Genomic DNA, 25468 nt, shown 5'->3' on the forward strand with positions numbered 1-25468 from the left:
CATAAACGTACACACACGCGCACCCACCCACACGCATACACACACACACGAACACACAGACGCACACAAACAAACAAACAAAAAACACCAATGCTGACTAAAATATAACCTCCACGACATACATAATGGTGGTAAACAGGCCTGTAACAATAGGTTTAGTTCACCTGCATTGTTCTCTTGTCCTTGCTCTCTTTGGTAGTTCCGGTCACACATGTGTCCGTGGATGGGATGGTCTGTAGCAGGTTCTGGAATGAGATTAACTAAAGTTAAAACCTTATTACGATGAATTTCAAACATTTTGGCATCCACACGATCAAATGAATGAGAAAATTTTGTTTTAGTATATTAGACAGGGACCTTGGAGACAACTCTTAAATCTCACTTTGTTGCCCAGTATAACACGAGTAGGAAGTGCTCTCACTGAGACCTGTCCAGCAGTTGGAATAGTAGATTGACCCCAATAAACACATATGTTAAACACATAAAAATGCAGGACTGTCTGCCAGCTAAGAACAATAGTGGGTCAGATTAGTATAAGAACTTGTCAGAGGCAGGCAGGTATTGCCCATGGAATTCATAGGAACATTATCAAACCATGCAGAATATCGCAGATAACTGTAAGACAGTTACAAGTAGGTTTGAATCAAATTGAAACATCCCTGAATAATCAATTAGCAAGACATTATATTATTTGCAGTTTTTGGAATATCAACCTTGTTCTAGTTAACTTTTACAACTTTCAAATCAGTCCTCTCAAAGTTGTATCAAAGTGTCTATTTGTATATAAATTTGCAACTTAGAAATGTCTTCCTTTGACAGCTGTGAATCTAAAACAAGGCTTGTAATTTTGTCTGAGACGCCAGACTATTGGGACTCTGTATAACTAACACGTACGGTCTAACAATGCTTGACACTAAATGGCAAGCCATGTTGTCATGACTTTATATTATATTATATTATATCGTTCTGGCCTAGTTGTGTGCTGCACTTCAATTTCTCATCTGTTGTCTCTAGATTAAAAAAAAATTCTTTAATTTCTTGAAGAGTAACTTGTAACGTTACATGGTAAACTGTCGTAGGAAGAGATCCACCGATGTGGATATACTGGATCCTCCCCACGAACATGACAGATTTACACAACGCTCGATAGGTGGCGCTCTCCGGAGCAGCCGCGTATTTCACTGCTCACGATGGCGACAAAGGGGATCATACAATATGCAGCGAAGCTTATCGGGAGCCTCAAACCAGCTACATCGCCCTTGGATACCAAGCTCAAGAATCAGTTGCGCAGCTTGGACATCCTGCGTTTGCGAAGTCGACCAAGGGGATGCCGCGCTAGCAGGAATATTAAACGCTCCATTTGCACCATCGTAGGCCACAGAAGACCGGGAATTACCAGCCATGTTGCACCGTTCATATGCAAATCGGGCAACCTGTTAGGCAATGACAAGGTGAGCAATAACAACAACCTTTCCAATCTACCTGTACAGAATGCGCACCGTACTAGGCAATATTACCGCCGTCATCGATTACTACGGACTATTAGTCTTGGAACGGCACAGCCAAAACATCAAATGCCAACCATTGTTGTTTGTAATGCTAGATCTATGTGCAATAAACTCGAAGAATTCCAAACAGTACTGTCATTGAATATTTGAGGTCCAAATTGCAGTCATATCTGCAACATGGTTAACCTCATTATTTTGAATGCAAAGGAGCATAGCCATGTCAACAAAGCCGTAACAAGGTCCGTCCAACCTTTCCCTGACTCGCAAATCAGGTCATTTTGGACAATGGATTACTTCATACGGATGGGAGGAAGTAATGCGTGCCCCTGATGCACAGTCCAAGACTGGCGAATTTTATGAGAAGATACACAGCAAGCTCGATGAACATTTTCCGATTAAAGCAATTAATCAAAATGCACAGCAACGACAAACCATGGCTAAACCCGGAAATAAAGAACCATATGCAGCAGAGGCAAAAGGAATTACGATAACAAATGGCACGTTCTGTATACGAAACAAGATCCAAAGAAAGATCAAGAAAGCCAAAACATCGTTCTACAAAGACAAAATACAGGCACTCCGGAAAGACAACCCAGCCCAGTGGTATCGAGGAATAAAAACCATGCTCAATACACACTCCAAAGATTCCACAATTTTTATTACGAACTCCGGCCGAGTTTGTAAATCGGACAGACCTCGCCGAATTTCAACATCGCCCGAGCATCGACTGTATTTTTCGCGGAAAATCGATATCTGCCCTTCACAAATTGGATGGGGCTCGGACGACGTCTATCCAACACTTATGATTATATGTGATGCTACGAGGGGCATTCAATAAGTAATCCACCTGACCCATTTCCCATAGCAGGAGATTAATGAAACTTGGCACAGTTATTAGTCTTTCTCTTCATAGGAACCACCCAGAGTTTTGCATTTCTCCCATCATTTGATGTAGCTCTGGACACCGTTCTTGTAGGACATCCCAGGTTGGTCCTCCGACAGATGCCTCATCAATGGCAGAAGAGGGACGACCAGGTCTGGGAGCTGTTTCCACAGACTTCCGGCCTTGTTTGAATTCAGGATGCCAGCGTTTTACAAGGCCATATGATGGGGCATCATCACCATAAGTTTTTTTCATTTCATCAAAAGTCCCCTTTGGTGTGCGTCATTTCAAATACAAAAACCGGATCACTGCGCGACACTCAACTTGCTCCATTTCACACCTGGTCCATTTCACACCTGACTCAGTTCAAACACCAGTAAATCAGTAACCGCAATTAGTTCAGAGCTGTTTTTTGCAACATAACCCATAGAGATATGACTCATTACACATGCAAAATTTTATTTAGATCAGACAACTGGAAGTGGGTCAGGTGGATTACTTATTGAATGCCCCTCGTAGCATGGACCAATGATATAACCTCCTTGCATGGACGAAGTGAGAATCGAGTAATCCGGTAAAAAGACAATATTTGGATCAACTTTGACTTCTGAGTTTTGGGAAATATGTAAGGAGTGAGTGGTGGACGGGCACTCTAAAAACAGTAATATAACAGGAATTTTGCAATAGACCAATCCAAAATCTCACAAAAAAATCTAAAATGGTTGCCGAGGTCTCGCCGAAATTAAACGCAGCTGGAAGTGTCTCGCGAACGCCGGGCGAGCTGCTAAAAATCATCCGAGGCCCGCATAATCGCCAAAACGCCGGCCATACTTCGGCTGAAAAATGCCCATTTTGAGCTGGCCAACACCTCGGCCGAGCTAAATTCTTGATTTATAAAGCCTCTCCTGTCACATTGTTTACAATCTTTTGGCGTACTTCGCCAAAGTCGGAAGGTCAGCCGACAGAAGGTCGCTCGTATTTTTCGCCCGAAAACCGTCCCTGTCACATTGAGCGAGGCTCGCGCGATTGCCTTAGAATACATTTATAAAAATGAGCCTCCGATGACATGGCGCCACCTCTTGCACATCTTCCTATTCCTACACCAACAGTAAATCCCAGTAAAATACTGGAATCTACAAAACTATATAATTTGGACATATTATGCAAATTAGGGCTTCATTTGTTTCCTCGGTACTAGTTTTTCAAAACCGGACGTCGTTTGCTTAATTTATCATTGAGAAAATGCTATTGTAGATCTTGTAAACTAACATTATCACAGAACCCATTAATCATTAAAAACGTGGGACTTTTCATCAGCCGCTGCTTACAAAGAAGAAGTCAAACCTTCCAGTAAAGAATGTAGAATCATGCATATAGATATCTGTATAGATTAGACACTCGTTACTTTTTTACTGTCTGTACCCTTGCAATTAGCCTACGGGCATGGATTTGCAAATAAATGAATAAAAAAAATTAAACTCCTCCAAACAAGTCCTTCAATAAGATATGCCCATGCATGAGATATGAAAACTGGTTGAACATCATTTTTTCACGTCTGATCAGGCGTGAGGGAGGGGTGTATTGTGAGGAATAAACGTTTGAAAAAACATTGAAAGTCAAAAGAATGAAGAACAATCTTGTAGCTTTTCACGCATATCTCCGTAATCTTTTCTGGACCGTCTTTCATTGAAGTTAATCTTGGGGCACTAATATGCCACCCATATTAGTCCAGCAAGGCAACCCACTGCCCAAAATTCAGAATATCTTAGGACACGTACCACGATGAACCAAATAAGAATGAAACAGGAAACTGTTCAAAGATATCGGGGCTACATATTGTCTTAGGACGCGCAGCAACAAGTACTTTTAGAAACACTACCCCATGTCTCGCAAACACATGCAAAGCAAGCATAGAATGAAATGGAATGGCACTTGAAACCAATCTGAGGGTTAGTACTGAAAGAATTACGTGACAAAACCAAGGAATTCTTACGTTGAAACAAGGAAGCATCTTCCTTGATATCGCTATTCTGTGTGGTTGATGACGACGAGCACACATTAACAGAAGTCACTGGAATGACCATGATAAGCGCCCAAACGCGCCAGTACTCCATGGTGTCCGCCCCTTTTCTGTCTGAACCAAGGCAAGTGCGCGGACTGAGGTGCACCTGACGGAAGGTGTGCCGGTTCAACTACATTTTTGTACGTCTAGTCACGAACTGTAAGGGCACTGGGGTTGGGGACACTGGGAGGGGGGAGGGACGAGGCTGGGGCCCGAGTTATGGCGAGGTGTGGAGCTAAAAGTGCACATGGAGGGAAAAGGGAAAAAGAAGTCATGCCAGAAAAAAAGTCTATAATTTGGTAGAGGAACATCGCACTTGTCTAGAGCAAGATAAGTGCGCGGAATGGGGTGTAGACGACTGGGGCCTGCGAAGTGCCCTGGGCACAGGTGCGACCATATATCTGGTCATGAAATATGCGGGTAGTTGAGGGGGGAGGTACATGTTGATGCACATGGGGAGACGAAGTAAAAGATAATGGTCTGGTTTGCACAGTCTTTGTCTGAGTGGATGGGAGCTCACTCCGCTGAATTCCGAGTCTGTGTAAACATACATCTTGGGTACCTAAATACCCTTCTCCCGGATTTGACTAGGGTAACTTCGAAACCATGCTTACTAATAGGTCGGTCTTGTGTGTGTATTAAAATGTGTGTGTGTGTGTGGTGGTGGGGGTGGGGGGGGGTCAGAGTGTACTCCGAGTCGACTCCAACCGCCAACAAGAGGCTATATGTGCAAGTAATATTCAGGAGAAATGTGGCAGAATTAAAATCAGAAGCTGTTGACTGTTAGAAATTACACCAGTCTTCACACACCACCCCGTGATATTTTCCGAACGGTCCCTTATAATACACCTATTTTGAATAGGTGCTCGATTCTTGTTTTGCATCAGTTGTAGCACGATTATCATAGATTTCATGGCTCATTGCTGATAATGTTTTTGTAATGTGCTCGTAAGACAAGCACAAGTTAATTACATGTAATAAAATGACAAGAATGTAAAATTTTGATTGTATGAGACTGTTTTATTCTGTTTTCATATTTCAGACACGGACCTTGAAGATGGACAACGCATAAACAAAGACCCTTCCTAAATTTTTGAACACGTTTGACGTTAACACGACCAAACAAATGAAACAATTTTTGGGTTAAATGTCAGACAGGAACCTTGAACACAACTCTTAAAAACCAGCACTCCCAACAAAATTTATTGATGACCTTTATGCACAGCAGTTACACGATAGACTGGGGCTGAAGGGTAAAAGTTCATTTGTGACCAGCTAAGCGTTAATAAGCTTTTGTTGTTTTTCTGTGCCGCCAGTTTGGTAACACCGTAACGGTTGTTTTTCCGTGGCCAATGCTAAACCATTACCACCAAGAGTTCGGAGACCTCATTCCTCCATGACACACACACTACGTATGTGTGTATGTGTATGTATGTGTGTGTGTGTATGTATTAATATATATGTGTCATGGAGGAATGTGGATATATATATATATCAATATCAATTCTAGGTAAATGACTTCGATATTTACATGATATACGCATGGTGACATTCACTGTTAACTAGCTTGCACATGACACAAGTATGTCTTTCCCACCTTTTACCTCTAGAAATTATGGCATTTTCGCATAAATTTTGAAAATGATAAGTATCTGTTAATACTGCACCTGCCCTTCATTATATACGGATGGACCAACATACACAATTTTTTGGGAAAAGAGTTAAAATGTTGGTGAAATGTCCTGGCCTGGGTACCATCTGGGTAGTGTTCCGATGTTTATCATACACTATATATACAGCTGCCTCTCTCTTATTTATGTGTGGGAACTAGGACATCTCTAACACCTGTAATATTCGATTCTTGTTCAAAAATTGGTCCCTACCATCAGATCCCACTTGCAAAAGTTCCCCAGCAATAGTGAGTCACAAAGAACTTGTATTCGAGCAGGTGTTGGAACGCCTGTTTGAACAAGCACTCCAGATTCCTTAATTCGCTCAATAACTAACGTCACCACCAAAAGATTTGAATGTACAGTTCCCCAGATAGGTAGCAGAAGCAAATATAGGAGCAAACTACTGCCCAGGCTAGAAATGTCCTTGTCATATGAAAGGCCAGTTCTCTACGAACGACAATACATGTAATCTTTCTGGAAACATGACATTTGTGAGATTACATAAGTAAGCAAACAACTTCCACAATCTCCCGAGCTGAAGGAAAGCAGACTAGATATAAGATGTTAGTTGAATTATGTTTTAAAAAAAAATGAAATGAAGCCCAGCCTTACAGTGTTGATTCAACCCAAACAACATTGACAAATATGTTTCCAAACTTGTTCACACCCTCTAGGCCTAAAGGAATAGGCTATTTCTCTCTTCTATTTCCTAAAATGATGATGATATTTCAGTGATGTGTTTTTATGTCCCCTTCAGATATGGTAAGTACATACGTGCTACAGGGCACAGTGGTGCACGCCCATAACGCCCATTGTAACGATTAGGAAAGGTGGCCTCCAAGTCTCTCCAGGCATCAGAGGACCGGTCATACACATACACCAGGCTGTCCGGTGATGCCGCATCTTCGTCCGTGTCATAGTGTCTACACAGAAATACATGCAGCTGGTTCTCCAGCAGGAAAAACCTGGGAACATATTCAAGAATATCAACAGCAAACTTTCCCGGGATCGGCCAGCCTTGCAGCTTCTGCCAGCTGTCTGACTCTGTGTCGTACACCAGAGTCTGGGTGAAGTCATCATCTGTGCAGAAAATCTCTGTTCCCATGGCAACGGCTGTACAGATTTGAGGACACTCAGGATAGTAACGGACCCTCGGTGAGGTCCGCTTGCACCAGCGGTCCTGGATTGGGTCGTAGCGATGCACTTCCATGTTTAAGAGGAAATACAGGCAGGGACCGCTGGAAAGTGTGTAGTTTGAAATTCCGTCAACTTTCAGCTGTGAACAGTCCTGCCACTCATCCATGTGTTGGTTGTACTTTCTCATCTTAACCAACACCCTCAATCTTGTTTTCGATCTCGTTTCCACCTCAATGTAGTATAAGACTCCATCAATTTCAAGGAGCTCATCGCAGCAAGTCCATTCACAACTACGACCATCTTCCTCTTGCCCTGGCGATGCAGATATTAAGGACATGCCCGCACGTTCCCACACATTCTCTGCATGGATGTACTGAAACAGGCACAAATCATCGCGACCCAGTTGCTCCTTAGCCAGTATGTAAATGTTGTTATCACCAGTGACTCTCATGGTTCTGACTTCAGGGAGGCTCCTACGATCGTAGCTGCAGGTGATGTACTTCCCTTCCCAAGGGTTCATGAAGAGGATATCATTGGAGCTGGATAAAATACATTGCAAACTGTCAGAAAACTGGACTGGAAACTCAGAATGTTTCTTTAATCACAGCAAGCACCACTAGTTTAGTTTATAGTGCTACTCTTCAGCCCCTAAGAAGGTTATCTTCCTAGGTTCATACATACATACACAAACACAAATATACTCAGTTCAATTCAATAATACATACAAAAGATATCATCTAAGTACTAATGATGACATCTATCAAATCTGATCTTCTAGCCTCAAATAAGTTGGACATAGGTGCAGACTTTATCTACATGACTGAGATGGTGGAAATGTGCATTGCAGGACAGGAAAAGAACGTGATTGAAAGTATATACATACTCTACACTTTGCAGTAGAAACGTAACGTCACTTTGTTATGGATTGTTCTCAATATAATGACAAACGCACAGAGCTGTTCACATTACTTTCCGCTCGCTCTAAAGACTTTGCTACTCTCTGTTCGATAGATAAATTCAAGTACATTCTGGGAGGCGAAAATCCACATTGTGTACAAGTAGGCAAATATATTCACGATTGTTTATACCATAGAACCAATATAAGAGTGTAAATGACATGCTAGACCCTTTATGTTGATGTATCCATACCTATAGATATCCATATATATGTGTTTAGTTGTACTGTAAGTAGTTGTTATTCATGTAGACCTTACGAAAGTCGCTGTACTTTTGTCGTTGTCAATAAAGATTGTATATATGGTCATCCCTGGACGGGGGGGGGGGCTTTTGAGGCCCTCCACTTCTAAGTCCTATAACTCTAACACGACGTGCCGTAGGGCCACCATATTTTTAGGACATGATATCGATGTCTGACAAGTATGTGACGTTTGACGTTACGTTCACGTAAGATGACGTAATTATGACGTCATCAATTTGATCATATTGGCCGGACCCATGAAAAAAGGATATTCTCAGAAAACTTCAAGTTATGCTACAAAAATGTAACAAGTGCAGATAACAAAATAATAATGTTTATTACGAATTGCGTTGCCAATAGCAACATCAATGACGTCAAAATGACGTCATAAAATGACGTCATGCACATCTAAGATACGAGTTGGGCTCCGCCATATTATGTCCACCACCTTGAATTTTTAAAAATACTTTTTTTGCAACAAATTATCACAAAAGGCAATGGAAATAGACTAAATTTATTCATTTAGATGGTTTTTGATGAAAAAATACTAGGTAGTTACAAATTTTAAGGGATAATTAGCTTGTTATTCTTGATCTGGCCATACGGTCCGCCATCTTGGATTTTGGGCTGATGACGTCATCAAATTAGCGTAATTTATGCATATATAATTATGAAAGATATGCTAAATAATATAAGATTTTATTAATGTAACAAAATAGCAGTAATATAGCAAATAAATGTGAAAATACATTGTTAGAACCAAAAAAAGTGCTTTTTGGCAAAACTGCCTGTCAACAAACGGTTGCCATGGCAACACGAAAACATGGAAAATTTGTCAAACTTCGAAAAATCGTTGCCAACAATATTTTAGGAAAACTCACCAAATTTGGTGGCTCTAGCGTAAGCCGTTCTGGCGTTATAGGACATCAAAGTTAGCGCAGGCCTCAAAAAGCACCCCCCCCGGTCTGAAAAGGGTTAAATGAACACTTGGAAATAAAATGTGTTTCGTCTTCCACTGCTTTAGATGTACAATACTTACAAATTCTTTCGCATACTGCTAATCCCTTATATCGCTCTCTTTCTACTTCAACAGGATGAGCGCTAATTCTGACTTTGCTTATTGTAGAGCGCAGCTCGAAATCATTAAGCTCTAAGTACTTCTCTCTGGCATACATGTATACAGTTTTGTAGAACCTTCACTTAGCTTACCAGTGTCTATACTTAAGATTCCGTTCCCAACATTTTTTTGAAATGGATGGTCCCTCGCACTGCCTCGCTTACCAGAACATCGTAAAATGGCCCTATCTTCCATCCACAATATGTAAAATGGATGGCCCCTCCCATCCCAGTTCCTCATCCCCGTACAAAATGAATGGTCCCTCTGAAAAGAGAAGGGAGTCAAAATCTCCCCCCTATGACTATAAGAGTCCATGAAAACTCAAGTAACCAGACAGCCCACCTCCTGAAATGCGCATTTCTGCCATTTTTCTGAGGTCCACCTAATTGCGGGTCATGACCGGTCAGTGACCTCTCTCGCTTGTACACTACAAAGTGTACATACGGGCCACAGTAGATTTTAAGGAAAAGCGGTCAGCTAAGGTGAAGCATGATGCTTAGGATTACCCTGAAGTTAAAGGAACCGACTGACGTTCGATGAACTTTGCTCACGGTGCTTGACTGGCTTTTCAGAATGAATCGTGATACACATTAGAGCTACGGTCACCTTACCTCAGACACTGCTACTGCAACTACTAACGTTACACTGCTGTCAGTCAGTCTATAGAGTCCATTCCAAGACACCATGCGGATGTTTGTTGCCATTGTTTAGAATTGATTTTAAAGTTTTGTAATTATATGTCTAGGATATTTGATACTTCAGAAATATTTTTAACACTGTTTCAACTTTATAAATATTTCCCTGGTCCTGTAAAACTTTGGAAATATTCATGGTGTGGAATTGGATACTTCTAATGGTTTCTAAATAATGATAACAGCATTCTACCATTATTTACCATTGTCTATCATTTTCTACCATTTTTTGTAAATGGTTCGGTGGGCTGGGAAGATAGCAATTCACACATCCTTGCAAAGTATGGTTGGGTGCCATGCAACAATGGCCCACCACAAAGGATCCACCAGTGCCCAGCAGTGAAATCTAAAAATATACAGATGCAACAATAGGGCTTACTTTTATGGGGGCAATAAACTATTTTTACCATTTGGCCAGGTTTACCATTTTTTGTAAATATTTGTAAATGTGAAATAATCACAGAGAGGTTTCACAATTATTCTAAATAAACATATTTTTGTACAGTTACTTTCAAAATGTTTCTAAAATATTCAAAGAAATTCAAATAAATGAGTATTTTCTTAGTCAATTTTTTGAAAATAATTTAATTATTGTGGCTCGGATATTCTTTTATTCAAAATAATTCAGACTAATTATAAATATCGCCTAAAAACCCTCATGGTGTCTTGGAATGGACTCTACAGACTATGGCATAGACTGCGCAAAAAACAACAAAATACACTGGTTAACCGGTTAGGACTGGGGAAAATGTTTTTTTCCCGTTTTACTGACCGATCCAGCAAAAACCTGCCGACTCTAGACTCGAAATTAACTTGTATTTTTAAGTTAACTCTGAATACGGATACAAGGTAACAAACAAACAAACAAAGGTAAGTTTTCTGGAACTTGCAGTGTTTTAACTGGATCGAAAACCGCTGTAAAATTATTAGAAATGCATCTAAAATACTTTTTCGGTGATAAAATGATGTTTACTTTTGATTCTTGGTGTAAAATAGGCAAAATATATCCTTGATACTGTTGGGGCATTGTTGGGGCACTGTTGCGGCATCTTGCCACTTGCGTTATTTTTAAACTTTTTAAAAAACGTCGCGCTTGCTTGCGGCACTTCTAGGTTTGCTTGCGGCACCTCTAGGTTTGCTTGCGGCACCTCTAGGTTCCGTGGCGGTACATCTGCGTTTTCGAACGCAGCAATGCCGCAAGCGTGCCGCACGTCAAGTGAGAGGGGGCCTTAACATAGCTTATGTAGATCTGTAGTAGGTCGTTGACTGGAATCTGGAAGCGTTTGAGTCTGCGCAGCATTGCGAGGCGTCCACCTGCTTTGCCGATCATCGTGTTCACTTGTTTGTCCCATTTCAAGTTTTGGATCCAAACCCCCAGGAGGTACATCGCGCATACCACTTCCAGCTCCGTCCGGTCGATGAGAAGGACGGTAGGTGGGGGTGGGCACTTCATAAAGCATACAACCATGGTCTTGCATTTACCTGGGTTTAATAACATGTGATTTTTATTTGACCAGTCATTGAAAGAGTTCAGCTCCAGTTGCATAGACGATGGTGTGGTGCATATACGTGAATCGATAAATCATCAACGTATTTCCATATTTCTGCAGCTGCGTTTCTCATGGCATCATCGAATACTACCAAGAAGATTAATGGACCCAACAATGTCTCTTTTATGGTCTCTTTTAATTCATTTTTACAGTTAAAGATATTATAGGAAGGTATTCAACAGCTATGTCCACATTTTGTTGGTTAAAGACGCGCAAAAGCGGTCAGGCGGCTATTCAGAAGAGACACAAGTAAAAAATCGTGCGACACTGGAAAAATTTTGAACATCATCCGATTCACTGCGATGGCTGATTTTGCTTACAATTTTGCTGCGATTTACTGCGCTCATCGTACGATATGCGGAATAGGCCATCGCAAGAAACCGTACGCGCTTTGTGACCGGGGCTTTACGTACAAAATCCTCAAATCCCCCTGCCAAAGAGAAACAGAAAAGTGGAAACAGCAAACCTCTTTCTAAAAGATTCCATTGGAATGAAACCTTAGCACAGAAGTTCTTTCAATCCCTCAGCCAACCACACATTATAGAGAGACTGAATAATCTTTCACTTAGAGGAACCAAAAACGCAGCCCACGAAATTGAAAACTACGTCTCGGACCTCAGTTCCGTATTAAGAGATGTCGGATATGAATCGTTGTGTTTAAAAATTAATCGGAAACGGCCAAGGAAAGTAGAAATAAGAAATGTCTTAACAAAAGCTGTTATGAAATGAAACGCGAGCTAAAAAAATCTGGCATCTTTACTTGAGAATAATCCACTGAACTCAGACTTGAGGGGAGGGTTTTTTTAAAAGGAAAAAAAAAGAATATAGAAAACTTTCATCAACAAATCGTTAACCAACGTCTTCCTGAGGGAAGAAAATCAAAACGCGTTTTGGAACTTGTTGAAGAAACTGAAATCAGAGAAAACACAAGAGCCAAGTTCTCTCATAACGGACGATGCGTGGTTTAAATAGAATAAACAAATCTCCCATCAGTGACTCAGAAACTTCAATTAATAATTCAAAAAATGTTCAAACTCATTTTCCCTCCCCTCTCCCTCCTACGAATTCCATTTTGGATTCTCTGATATCAGCTAAGGAAATGGATATAGCCATCTCCAAACTATAAAACAGCAAATCTAGTGGTAGTGATATGGTTACAAATGAAATGTTGAAATGTGGTAAACCAATCCTACAATTCATTTGCAAAACGGATACTTTCCCAAAGTCATATAGTACCAATACACAAGTCAGGTGATACCTCAGTCCCAGATAACTACCGGGGTATCTCCATCATGAGTTGTCCGGGGAAATTATTCTCTTCTATTTTGAATACACGTCTTGTGAACTATGCGGAACAGAACAGCCTTTTCAAACCTCAACAGGCCGGTTTTAGACAAAACAATAGAACATCTGATAATCCTATCGTATTAACTACCTTAGTAAGCAAATATCTCAGTCAAAATTCACGTCTTTGCGCATGATTTTTAGATTTTAGCAAAGCTTTCGATTCTGTTTGGCGAGAGGGTCTACTGTTCAAATTAGATAATCTTGGAATAGGAGGAAATTTTCTATCAACCATAAAAGACATGTATTCCAAAACTACAAATTGTATCAAAACCAACAGTCGTCTTACCGAAACTTTTGTAACTAACTGCGGGGTTTGACAAGGCTGTAATCTGAGTCCAACATTGTTTAATTTGTTTATAATTGTAAGCGTAAGGGGGCGCTCCTGGTGGGCTGCCATGTTGTTTTAGGCTCTCTGAGTTTCCTTCGTGAAACTCCGTTTTTATAGACTCTAGTTTAAATGTCAGTATTTTAGTGTGTATATAACTGAATTAGTGTTCCAAGATTCTGACAACCATGTGGATATACCCACGTTTATGCGTCCTGGTGGTGTTCTTTCTGCAAGACAAAGACATGGTGGCTACTGCTGTGGGAGGGCGCTACTACTCCAGGTCGGATTTACTTCTCTGTCGTGGAAAGTATGCAGTTTCTGAGCAGACCAAAAGCCTGCTTGTACAGTGTGGCATCTGGCACACAAGAGGATGTAAAGCTGGAAGTAACAGAGCAAAGAATATCCCCACCATCATCAACAATCGGCCAATTTTGCCAGATGAACGCCAGACATTCCTGAAGACCCAAGCGCGCCATCGTTACCTAGCCGACGTAAATTCAATCAAGGAGGATGATCACCCATTGGCTGTGGTAGGTAAACAAACTGAGTCTCACCGAATGCCAAACATTCTCGTCTGCAATGCACGATCGATTTGTAACAAAAAACATGAACTAGAAGCTACAATATCTGCCTACTCTGCACAGATAGCCTGTATCACCGAATCCTGGGCTAATGTTGACGTACCTGACGATGTCCTGTCAATGCCTGGATTTCAGCTGTTCCGGAAAGACAGACTAGGTCAGAAGGGTGGAGGTCTCGTCGCATATATCTCAGATACCATTCCTGCTCGTAGGCTCCAAGACCTAGAGGACAAGGACTTAGAAGTTGTGTGGATCGAGGTCCGGCCACGTCGGCTCCCCAGGTCTGTGCCTGTTATAGTACTCGGTATTGTTTACCATCCGCCATGCAGAAATAATAAGGTTGGAAATGATCAGATGCTGTATCACCTGGTCAACACTATCGACGCCATACATCGCCGCCAACCCCAGGCCGGTATTCTGCTCTGTGGGGATGTAAACAGGCTACCCTTACGACGTATTCATGCTGCCCATCCAACACTGAAGCAAATTGTAAAGCAGCCTACCAGGGGCTCATCTATTCTTGACGTCGTGATCACGAACTTGGCTCAGTTCTACCGTGAACCACAGATCATTGCACCTATAGGTAGAAGTGACCATGCCTGTGTCGTGCTTCAGGCCCAGACTCAGGTCGAAAAGCAGGCTCCAGGGAAGCTGTCTCGTAGAATGGTTTCGCACTCTAGCAAAGCAGACTTTGCACTTTCTATCGCCACAGCTGACTGGTCACGTGTACTCGACGCCGCGTCGGTGGAGGAGAAAGTATCGGAGTTTTATAGCACCATCATGCACCTCGTGGAGCATCACTTCCCGATGAAGGTCAGGTCTGTGCGGGCGGACGACAAAAGCTGGATGACTGAGAGAGTGAAGAGGGCCATTAAACAGAGACAAGAGGAATTCCAGCGACACGGAAAGTCGCCTCTGTGGAAACAACTGAGGAACAAGGTTAAAACAGTTGTGCAACAGGCCAAAAACTTTCACTACCGTAACTGTATCCAACAGCTGAAACAGGAAAATCCACGCAAGTGGTGGTCATGTATTAACCGGGAGCTTGGTCGGTCGCAGAAGTCGGGACGTTCTGCTTTGGACGGGATTCCTGCGGGACAAGCGGCGGAAACGATCAGTCAGCATTTCTCTGAGGCATGGTGCCAAAGTGTTCCACTTTACATGTTCCCCCTACCACTAGGTGACCCAGGTCCTGACTTGTGCTCCATTGGGGAGGTCAAGTGTCTTCTGAAGTCTGTCAAACCCAAGAAGGCATGCGGGCCCGACAGTTTACCTAACTGGATTCTTACTGAGTTCGCAGAGTACCTTGCTCCGATTGTGACCCACCTTTTCAACGCCTCATACGCAGAGGGGACAGTTCCTGTAGGCTGGAAGTCAGCAAACGTGGTCCCGGTGCCAAAATTTGCCGGTGCATGTCAAGCTCGTGACATGAGACCAGTGTCCCTCCTCTCAGTCTTAGCAAAACTTCTAGAGAGATGCATCTTGAAAAGGCTGCTACCCTCCATCCAGTCAGTCATCAAGAACCAGTACGCCTATGTAAAGGGTTCGTCAACGACCCTGGCTCTTGTTCGCATGGTGCAAACGTGGCTGACAGCTGTGGACGCAAACAAGCCGACGCTCGTCAGAGCCATCTTCGCTGACATGAGTAAGGCGTTCGATCGCGTGGACCATGCTCTGCTTCTCCAGCGTGTGATTGACATTCACGTCAGCCCTCGTATGCAGAGGTGGATTTTCAGCTTCTTACAGAACCGACGGCAGAGAGTGGTGATGGACGGGGAGAGCAGCTCCTGGCGCACCCTAACGTCAGGGGTGCCCCAGGGAGGAGTCCTGTCTCCGTACCTATTCCTCCTCTTCATGAGCACACGCTCCACCGTGCATAACGACACCATGGATGTTGGATATGCCGATGACGTTTCTCTGTCGAGGACTATTCCTGTGCCTTTAGCCGATCAGGATACAACTGTGGAAGAGGAGTCTACTCATCTTAACTCCTGGGCAGAAGAGAACAGGATGACGCTGAACGGTGGGAAGAGTTTACTTCTCCAGATCTGCTTCAGCAAATCTGCTCCGATTCCACCTATGATCACACTTGGAGGCCAACCAGTCCCGTCCGTTGACTGTGCCAAGGGACTAGGTTTCTACATGGACAAGAACCTCACCTTCGACGAACAGATCTCTGCAATGATCAGAAAAGCATCGCGCAGACTACATTATCTGCGTCTGTTGACGAAGCAAGGTACTAGTGTAACGGACCTGATACAGATATACCTGTCACTTGTACGTCCAGTACTTGAGTATGGCCATGTTATACTGGTCGGGTGCAGTAAGGATCAGGAACTGGCCATCGAGAGGGTACAGCGCCGAGCCCTGCGCATCATCTCCCTTGGAGGTAGACGCAGTGTGCCCGACTTGCCAACACTGAAGGTCAGACGAGAGGAGGCAGCGGTACAGCTGTTTGAACGCATGCTCAGGGAAGACCACCCCCTACATGACATGGTTCCACCCACAAGAACAGGGGCCACGGGACTCACACTTAGAAACTCTAGGACAATCAGTTTACCAAAAGCCCGTACTAAGAGACTCAGCAAGTCCTTCCTCCATAGCGCCATCCGTCTATACAACAAGAAGGTTACACAGTAGTGCCATCAACACTTGTTAGCTATTATCTGTACTGCTTGTAACTCGGTACCGTTTTCCAGTACGTTGATTTTAATCTATTATGTATGTTATGCACATGTCAACTGGAATCTACAAGTCGTTGTTTGTATGCAGCTATTGTTATTATGTGTTTTGTGTGGCTTTGGTAAGCCTGACGTGTGTAATAAGGTCAAAATTCGGGTGAATGTGTGTTTGCCCGCGAGAACCTTAATAAATAAAACATTGAACATGGTATAAGTGATATAGTATCTGAATTTGATACTTTCTCTTGCAATTCTCCGGTTCTGTACAACATGAAAGTACCATGTCTTTTATATGCCGATGACTTGGTTATCTTCTCAGAATCCCAACAAGGTTTACAGTCCTCCCTACTTAGACTAGAACAATACTGTAAATCATGGAAGCTGAAGGTTAACCTGAAAAAGACAAAGGTTATTACCTTTGCCAGAATGGCTAAGGTTATGTTTTGGGCTTGTGAGTCTGTGTGTGTGTCTGTGTGTCTGTCTGTTAACAGCATAACTCAAGAAGTCTTGGATGGATCCCGATAATATTTGGTAGGTGGGTAGGGGTCGGGAAAACGAAGGTCAAGTTCGATAATGGGCCCCCTAGCAGCTTGCTAAGGTACTGCAGCAGAACCTCAATTTTTGATATCTCGTGTTCTGGACATGCTGTGATCATGATTTTTGAGTGGTAGATAGCCCTCGAGACAGAGAGTAAGTGCTGTGAGTTTGGGCCCCCTAGCGGCTTTTTTGGAACTGCAGGCGCCGGTTTCCTTTCAAACTTTGGATGAGAATAACTCTACAACGTGTTGACGGATCGTCATGATTTTTGGTATGTAGATAGAATGAGTGATAACTTACATAATGGTATACTAATTATGCAAATCAGCAGCTAATTTGCATAATTAATGAGGAAAAATTATAAATCCACTACATTCCATGATAGGACTTTCAAACTTGTCACATATGTAGCTGGGAAGGAGAGAAATGTCGACAGATATCAATTATGCAAATGATGACCTCATTTGCATAATTAATGAGAACATATGAACATGTTGACGGATCATCATGTTTTTTTGCATGTAGGTAGCGTAAGTGAAGACCTACATAATGAGATAACAATTATGCAAATCAACAGCTAATTTGCATAATTAATGAGGATATTTTATAAATTCACTACATTCCATGATAGGGCTTTAAAACTTGTCACATATGTAGCTGAGAAAGAGAGAAATGTCAATACATATTTATCATGCAAATGATGATCTCATTTGCATAATTAATGAGAAAATATTAACGTGTTGACGGATCGTCATGATTTTCGGCATGTAGATAGCCTAAATGAAGACTTATATAATGTGATACTTATTATGCAAGTTAACAGCTAATTTGCATAATTGATTAGGAAAAGTTCATAAATCCACTGCATTCCATTATAGTACTTTCATCAAAGTTGTCACATATGTATCTGAGAAAGAGGGAAGAGAGTAAGAGGTGTATTTAAAGACTTTGAAAGAGAATAAGTCAAGAATGGATCAAAGGATCATCATGATTTTTGGTATGCTGATAGCTTAAGTAATGCTTGATACAATTTGATATCTATTAATTGTAAATTGGGATCTAATTTGCATAATAAATGCCGAAATTTTATAAACCAACTCCAAGCATTTAATTATAAAGAAAATTTTGTCTACAGACATCATTCTACATAACAAACCTGGTTTATTTGGCAAAGGTATGTGTTCGTGGAACTCTAGTTGTATTTACAAAGGGAGGCCGCTTACCGAAAGATTGTTGTTTTTTATTTGATAATAATGATTTAGAAATAGTAACTTCTTATTGTTATCTAGTAGGTACTATTGTATCCTCAGCTGGCACATTGAAAGCCAACAGCAAACACTTATACAGTAAGGGATTGAAAGCTTTATTTGGAATTAGACAATCATTAGACAAAGCAGACGCACCATTACCAGTTAAAAACAAACTCTTTGACACTTGTGTTAAACCTATTTTGCTCTATGGATCTGACATATGGGGTCATTCAAAAGTCCTAAATTTTGTCCTATCGAAAATGTGCACTTGAAATTTTGTAAACACTCACTTAATGATTCTGTTAAGCGAAGGGAGTTATTTACTTGGTTAAGAGACAAGCCCTACCATATTATTTGCTTACAAGAAACTCATTCCTCAATACCTGTAGAAGAGAGATGGCAAAGTGAGTGGGGAGGTACCATGATTTTCTGTCACGGAACCTCCAATCAAAGGGGTACAGCCATGCTATTTAAAAACAACATTAACCCCCATATCCACCAGACAAAGCTTAATGTTAATGGTAGATGGATTATTGTTGATTTGTCTATAGATGATTTTAGATTTTGTATTGTGAATATTTATGCTCCTAATGAATTTTTCTTGAATTTATCTATGGAACTAGACAATTTTGCTGACAGTACTGAAAATCTTATTATTACTGGAGATTTCAACACTGTACAAAACCCCTTATTGGACAGATTTTCTACCAATTGTACTTATCACCCCAAAGCTTATGAAGCCATTTCGGAATTGAAGAGTAAATTCGACTTACATGATATTTGGAGATTCAGAAATCCTACAACAGTCCGATACACATGGCGCCGACGCAGACAGGCCAGCAGAATTGATTATTTCCTGACTAGTTTTTCCTTCATTAATAGAGTAAACAAATGTGTCATAGCCGATAAGTTTAGATCTGATCACAACCTAATCGCCCTATCTTTTGTTATTGCACAGTTTCCTAGGGGGAAGGGATATTGGAAATTTAATCTGTCTTTACTAGATGATAGCTCTTTTCAGCATAATACTGTTAAAATTATGAATGAATTTTTTAGTGTAAATCAGGGAACAGCAGATCCCCATATTGTATGGGATACTGCAAAATGCTTTTTCAGGGGACATTGTATTAAATTTAGTAGTTGGAAAACAAACAATATTTAGCTAAGGAAAAAAAAAACTAACAGATGATATTAATAGATTACAAAGCCAAATTGATAATATGCCATCCCCCTCTGAATCTATTTTAGATGACTTAGATGGAAAACAAAAACAATTAGAATTACTTTATAACCAACGGGCTAAAGGTTTAATAGTAATGTCAAGAGCTCGCTGGATGGAGTGGGGGGATAGATGCACACAATACTTTTTGAAATTGGCACATAGAAATTACACTAGGAAAAACATGCAGAACCTGAAAATATCTGATAATGTCTTTACCAGTAATCCCCAAGAAATTTTAGAAAAACAGCCAGAATTTTACTCTACTCTATATTCCTTTGAAGAGCCCCCAATGCCCCTATCCCCAGAAAACATAGAGCCCTTTTTCCCTGCACAATATCATAAAAAACTGTCCGATGAACAGCAACTGTTATGTGAAGGTCATATCACAGATGAAGAACTACAAAAAGCCATCAATAATTTCTCAAATTCTAAATCTCCTGGGTTAGATGGTATCCCAGTTGAAGTTTATAAACATTTCTACTCGGTATTTAAAACCCCCATGTTAAATTGTTTCAATTTCTCACTTTCTAAAGGTTATTTGTCCAATTCCCAAAAGCAAGGCCTTATCTCTTTATTGTTAAAGGAAGGGAAAGAAGGTCAGCATAAAGATCCCACAATTTTAGATAATTGGAGGCCTTTAACATTGTTGTGTTGTGATGTAAGGATTCTTTCAAAATGCTTAGCCCTTAGAGTTAAAACAGTTATAACTGATATTATTCATAAAGACCAGACAGGATTTGTAAAGGGGCGATTCATCGGGGACAATATAAGACGGATATTAGACTTAATTGATTATTATGAGAAAGAAGAAAAACCTGGCTTAATTTTTATTTCTGATTACAAAAAAGCCTTTGATACCATAAGGTGGGATTTTATTATAAAATCACTTGAATTCTTTAATTTTGGACCACAGTTTATTGCCTGGGTTAGAGTTTTATATAGTAACATAACAAGTTTAGTCATCAATAATGGTTATATATCTAGTCCTTTTACCTTACACCGTGGAGTAAGACAAGGATGCCCCCTTAGCCCCTACTTATTTATCATCGCAATCGAAATGTTAGCAATTAAGATTCGTCGGAATCATAATATATCCGGATTATCTGTCAAAGGAAGAACCTCAAAAATCTCTCAGTATGCAGATGATTCCAATTTTCCCTTCACCCCTGATATTTCTTCCTTTTATGGACTTCTGGAAGATTTTGATTCCTTTTCTCATATATCTGGCCTTCTATTGAATTTTGATAAGTGCAAGGTTTTAAGGATAGGAACTTTGAAAAACACAAATTTTGTATTACCCTCAGGTCATCCTATTAAGTGGGTAGATGGAGGTATAGAGATATTAGGTATATATATTCCTGTAGACTTAGCCAATATTGTGACTAAAAATTTTGACCCTCGTTTAGCCAAAATAGACAAACTTCTATTCCCATGGAAGGGAAAAAAACTGTCATTATCAGGAAAAATTACAATTATCAACTCCTTGCTCGTTCCTCAATTCACCTACCTTTTTCAGACCTTACCATTGCCGGACAAACACTTCTTTAAACACTATGAGAAAAAAAAATTTCTTTCATCTGGAATGGTGGTCCTGAAAGGGTGGGGAGGAAAACTTTATACAACTCTGTGGAAAACGGTGGTCTGAAACTAGTTAATCTTTATGCCCACGCTCTGACACTTAAAGCATCCTGGGTACCCAAACTGTTTTTTAACCCAGACTGGTTTACAGCTTGTATACTGCATACTCATCCCTGTATTGACAGTGTATTGTTTCCCTTTTATCAGTTAAACTCTGCACAAGACCTTACACTAAGTCCTTTCTTATCAGAAATCTTTCATGCTTGGTACAGCTATCAATACAAACCTCCTGTAACCCCTGACGAGATCAGGCAACAGGTTTTATGGATGAACTCAAATATACAAGTTGGAGGAAAGCCTATTATCTTTAATTCTTTTGTTAATAGACATATTATATTTGTTAATGATCTTTTGAATATTGATGGTACAATAATGTCTTACAATGAATTGTGTTATATATATGGTCCAGTATGTAACAACTTTGTTTATCTACAGTTACTTACTGCAATACCAAAAAAATGGAAATCTACTCTCATAGGAGTTACTCCCACACTAGTTTGTAGACCCCAACAACTTAGTAGTGAATGGTTATTGAGAATTAAGATTATTAAGGATTTATACAAACATTTTCTTGTATCTGAAAAATTGATTGATACGAGGGGCATTCAATAAGTAATGTCCCTGACCCACTTCCAGTTGTCTGATCTAAATGAAATTTTGCATGTGTAATGAGTCATATCTCTATGGGTTATGTTGCAAAAAACAGCTCTGAACTAATTGTGGTTACTGATTTACTGGTGTTTGAAATGAGTCAGGTGTGAAATGGACCAGGTGTGAAATGGAGCAAGTTGAGTGTCGCGCAGTGATCCGGTTTTTGTATTTGAAAGGACGCACACCAAAGGGGACTTTTGATGAAATGAAAAAAACTTATGGTGATGATGCCCCATCATATGACCTTGTAAAACGCTGGAATCCTGAATTCAAACAAGGTCGGAAGTCTGTGGAAACAGCTCCCAGACCTGGTCGTCCCTCTTCTGCCATTGATGAGGCATCTGTCGGAGGACCAACCTGGGATGTCCTACAAGAACGGTGTCCAGAGCTACATCAAATGATGGGAGAAATGCAAAACTCTGGGTGGTTCCTATGAAGAGAAAGACTAATAACTGTGCCAAGTTTCATTAATCTCCTGCTATGGGAAATGGGTCAGGGACATTACTTATTGAATGCCCCTCGTATACCACAAAATGTACAAATGGCATGGCTGTACCTCTTTGATACCCCTATTCCATGGAACACAGTATATACTTCTGTAATTTTTTGTACTATTGACCCTGTAACTAGATTCTTCCAATACAAAATCCTTCATAAATTCTTACCTACCAATAGATTATTATATATTTGGAAATGTGTTAACAGCCCATTGTGCTCACTTTGTCATATGGAGGAGGAGACATATTTACATCTCTTCTGGGACTGCCCCCAAGTAATTAAATTTTGGGAAAAAGTTAAAACCTGGTTTTCTGAAAAAATAGGCCAAACATTAATTATAAATCCCTTTAATATCATTTTTGGTAACCTCAATCAAGGAGCCTCTATAATTGGAAATTTGGTTATTTTACTGGCTAAAATGTACATTTATAAATGCAGAGAAACTAAAAGAGTTAACTTTAAATTATTCATAAATTACATAAATTTCTTTGAAAAGGTTGAAGCCCAAATTGCCAACAGGAGAGGGAAGATGGCAAAACACCATGGGAAGTGGGGAACTTTAGTTAAAAATACAACATCAGTTTCTCTTTGATTTATGTTTTACATAACAAGTTACTTCTCTTTTGTATATATGATTTGGATGGTTCACCATTTTGTTGATGTGTTGTAATGTTATTTGTGAATAAAAAAAAAAATTTTAAAAAAATAAAACACTCACTTAATGTCCCGAAAATGCATCTAACCTTGCTGTACGTGCTGAATTAGGGAGGTATCCTATCGAATTTTCCCCGACATAACTTACATTTAAAACGCGAATCTGTCAGTGTTTTCTGGTACAGACACTTGCCTCTAGTCTGACGACATTTTTCCTAATACAAGTAGTTTGATTTACCTACTAGTAGTAGAAGTAGATTATTTGTTCCTTCGTTTATAGGTACGTACCTTGTGTAAACTTGATATTTCTCCTTTACCCTCTGTTGCTATAGCTGTCCCGTGCGGCCCTTGGTGATAAGTCGTAGGCAGTACCAACCCTAACAACAACACGTGGAGCCAGACTTGAAATCTTCAAGGCACCAAACATCATGAAATTTACAAGAGCCTTCGTGGATCACTTTTCTATTAGGGACGTCTTCAGTTGTGCCGAATATCAATAACTTTCGTATCAATCTCACTGACAGAAACTTCTAAGCAACCCATGAAAAACTGAATCAGCCGTTTCTTGGGAAAAACATCAAAGCATCAGTACTGAACAGAACTGCTTCGTTAGAGGAATCAAGGAGACCGTCTACACGTAGGACACACCAGCCTTCAGCAACAGAGTCGGCGGGCGCTACGGACTTCCCTCCTATTGCTGACGTCCCGTGTCCGTGATTGTGACGTCACGAGTACGTAACAGCGACGTCACGACTCCGTAATTCTGACGTCACTATCAGGAGTCCGTAAGGCCACGTGCCACTGTGATTTGACTGCAGTAAGACAATTGAAGATACCGGTGTACCTACAATAAGCACGAACTTTTGTGTACAAGTAACGATTTAGCTCTATAACAACCCTTTACTTCAGATAAAATTTACTCAACAGAAAACTGTTACTAACGGTTCGGTTCAATTTACCGTCTTCAAGATGGAAAACATTACGGACATTCCTGCCATTGCTACTGATCAGGATACCTTCGAACTCAAAGGAGTAGAATACCCGACGGACATGATATATGTAGATGTCGTCAACTCAACCGTTAACTCCGTGTTAGAAGACTTTACAGAAATGGGATCCACTGATATTGCAGCTTATGTCACAGACAGCGTTACAGCTATGGATGACTTTGTTAGCATTAACTCTACGGACTACTTTGACTTTGTTGACATTGAAAACAGCACGTTAGTCATTCCTTTACATGCCGAGGACAGTTGTCAACCTTTGGGGGTGGGGCAAACGGCTTTCATGGGTATGGTGGTTGTATGTGCTTTGATCAGTAACATATTGGTAATCATTGGAACTGTCGGGAGACAAAATACTTGGCCGAGAAACATGCGCTTCTTGGCATGTTCTATGGCTGTGGCTGACTTTCTCGCAGCCTTATTTTTAACGCCATCTGTGTATGCTTCAATGCTCGGTTACTGGCCATACAGCAGTGCACTGTGCACGGCACAGGCCAAAGTACTAGACATGGGTCGGCTTGTTGTATTCATAACCCTTGCTCACATCAGCGTGGACACGTATGAGGCTTTAGTTCGACCACATGGCGTGGTGCAGAGTCGGCGTTTCTGTGGTGGCGCCATATTCATGACATGGGCAGCCTCCGTGATCTGGTTACTTGTCCCCTGGGGCACAGACGTACGGTACACAGGACACCTTGCATTGTGCTTAACCGTAGGTAAGGCGAACACGATTGGTCAGGCGGCAGTTGCACTTGTGTCCATTGCGGTGACGTGGATATACATGGTTATGTCTTGTCGGACAACCGCAGACGTCCAGCCCGTAATCGCCCAACCTGCCGCCAATCAGGCCCCACCTCGCTACTCGAGGTCGGCGTTCCGCGCTCTGTTGGTTCTAACCGCGATACAGCACCTTCTGTGGGCCTCTCAGGTGATCTTGGCCATCAATTATGCGCTGAAGTTACAGAAGGTCTCCCCGACAGCGAAATTCTGGATAGTGTGGCTTGTGCAATGCAACACATTCGTGGACTTCGTTATCTACAGTGCAATGCAAAAGTCGTTCAGAAAGGCGCTGAAGAGCTTGTGCCGGGGCGTACTCAACTTCCTGTGGAGGCATTTGGCAGGACGTGATCTCTTCGGGACGCCAGTTGTGCAGTTTCAGGGGCAAGACACCATTTCGCTGAACGCAACGTTCGGTCAGTCCAATGACATGTCTGGTGAAGGCTCCCAGCTGCGCCAACCTGAGGGTCATCCTGCTCT

The 25468-nt window shown here is 41.2% G+C and overlaps 2 protein-coding genes across 4 annotated transcripts in view; both read right to left on the minus strand.

Moving 5' to 3' along the window:
• The window catches only part of LOC118419733, a 40972-nt gene that overhangs the window by 12703 nt on the left and 2801 nt on the right, over positions 1-25468 (minus strand). For 2 of the 3 annotated variants that reach the window (XM_035826272.1, XM_035826274.1), the window contains one exon: positions 165-245. The exons of the other annotated variant lie outside the window; for it this stretch is intronic. In XM_035826272.1, the coding sequence (XP_035682165.1) occupies positions 165-245 (81 nt within the window). The remainder of the gene's footprint in view (positions 1-164; positions 246-25468) is intronic. 3 annotated transcript variants of the gene reach the window in all.
• LOC118419734 lies at positions 5358-24826 on the minus strand. The gene is made up of 3 exons (XM_035826276.1): positions 23856-24826; positions 23496-23584; positions 5358-7802 (listed from the first exon to the last, which is right to left on the minus strand). The coding sequence occupies exon 3, from the start codon at positions 7781-7783 to the stop codon at positions 6869-6871; it is 915 nt and encodes a 304-aa protein (XP_035682169.1). The 5' UTR covers positions 7784-7802; positions 23496-23584; positions 23856-24826; the 3' UTR covers positions 5358-6868.

The sequence above is a fragment of the Branchiostoma floridae genome, chromosome 7 (genome assembly GCF_000003815.2).
Source record: "Branchiostoma floridae strain S238N-H82 chromosome 7, Bfl_VNyyK, whole genome shotgun sequence".
In the NCBI taxonomy this organism is placed as follows: Eukaryota; Metazoa; Chordata; class Leptocardii; order Amphioxiformes; family Branchiostomatidae; genus Branchiostoma; species Branchiostoma floridae.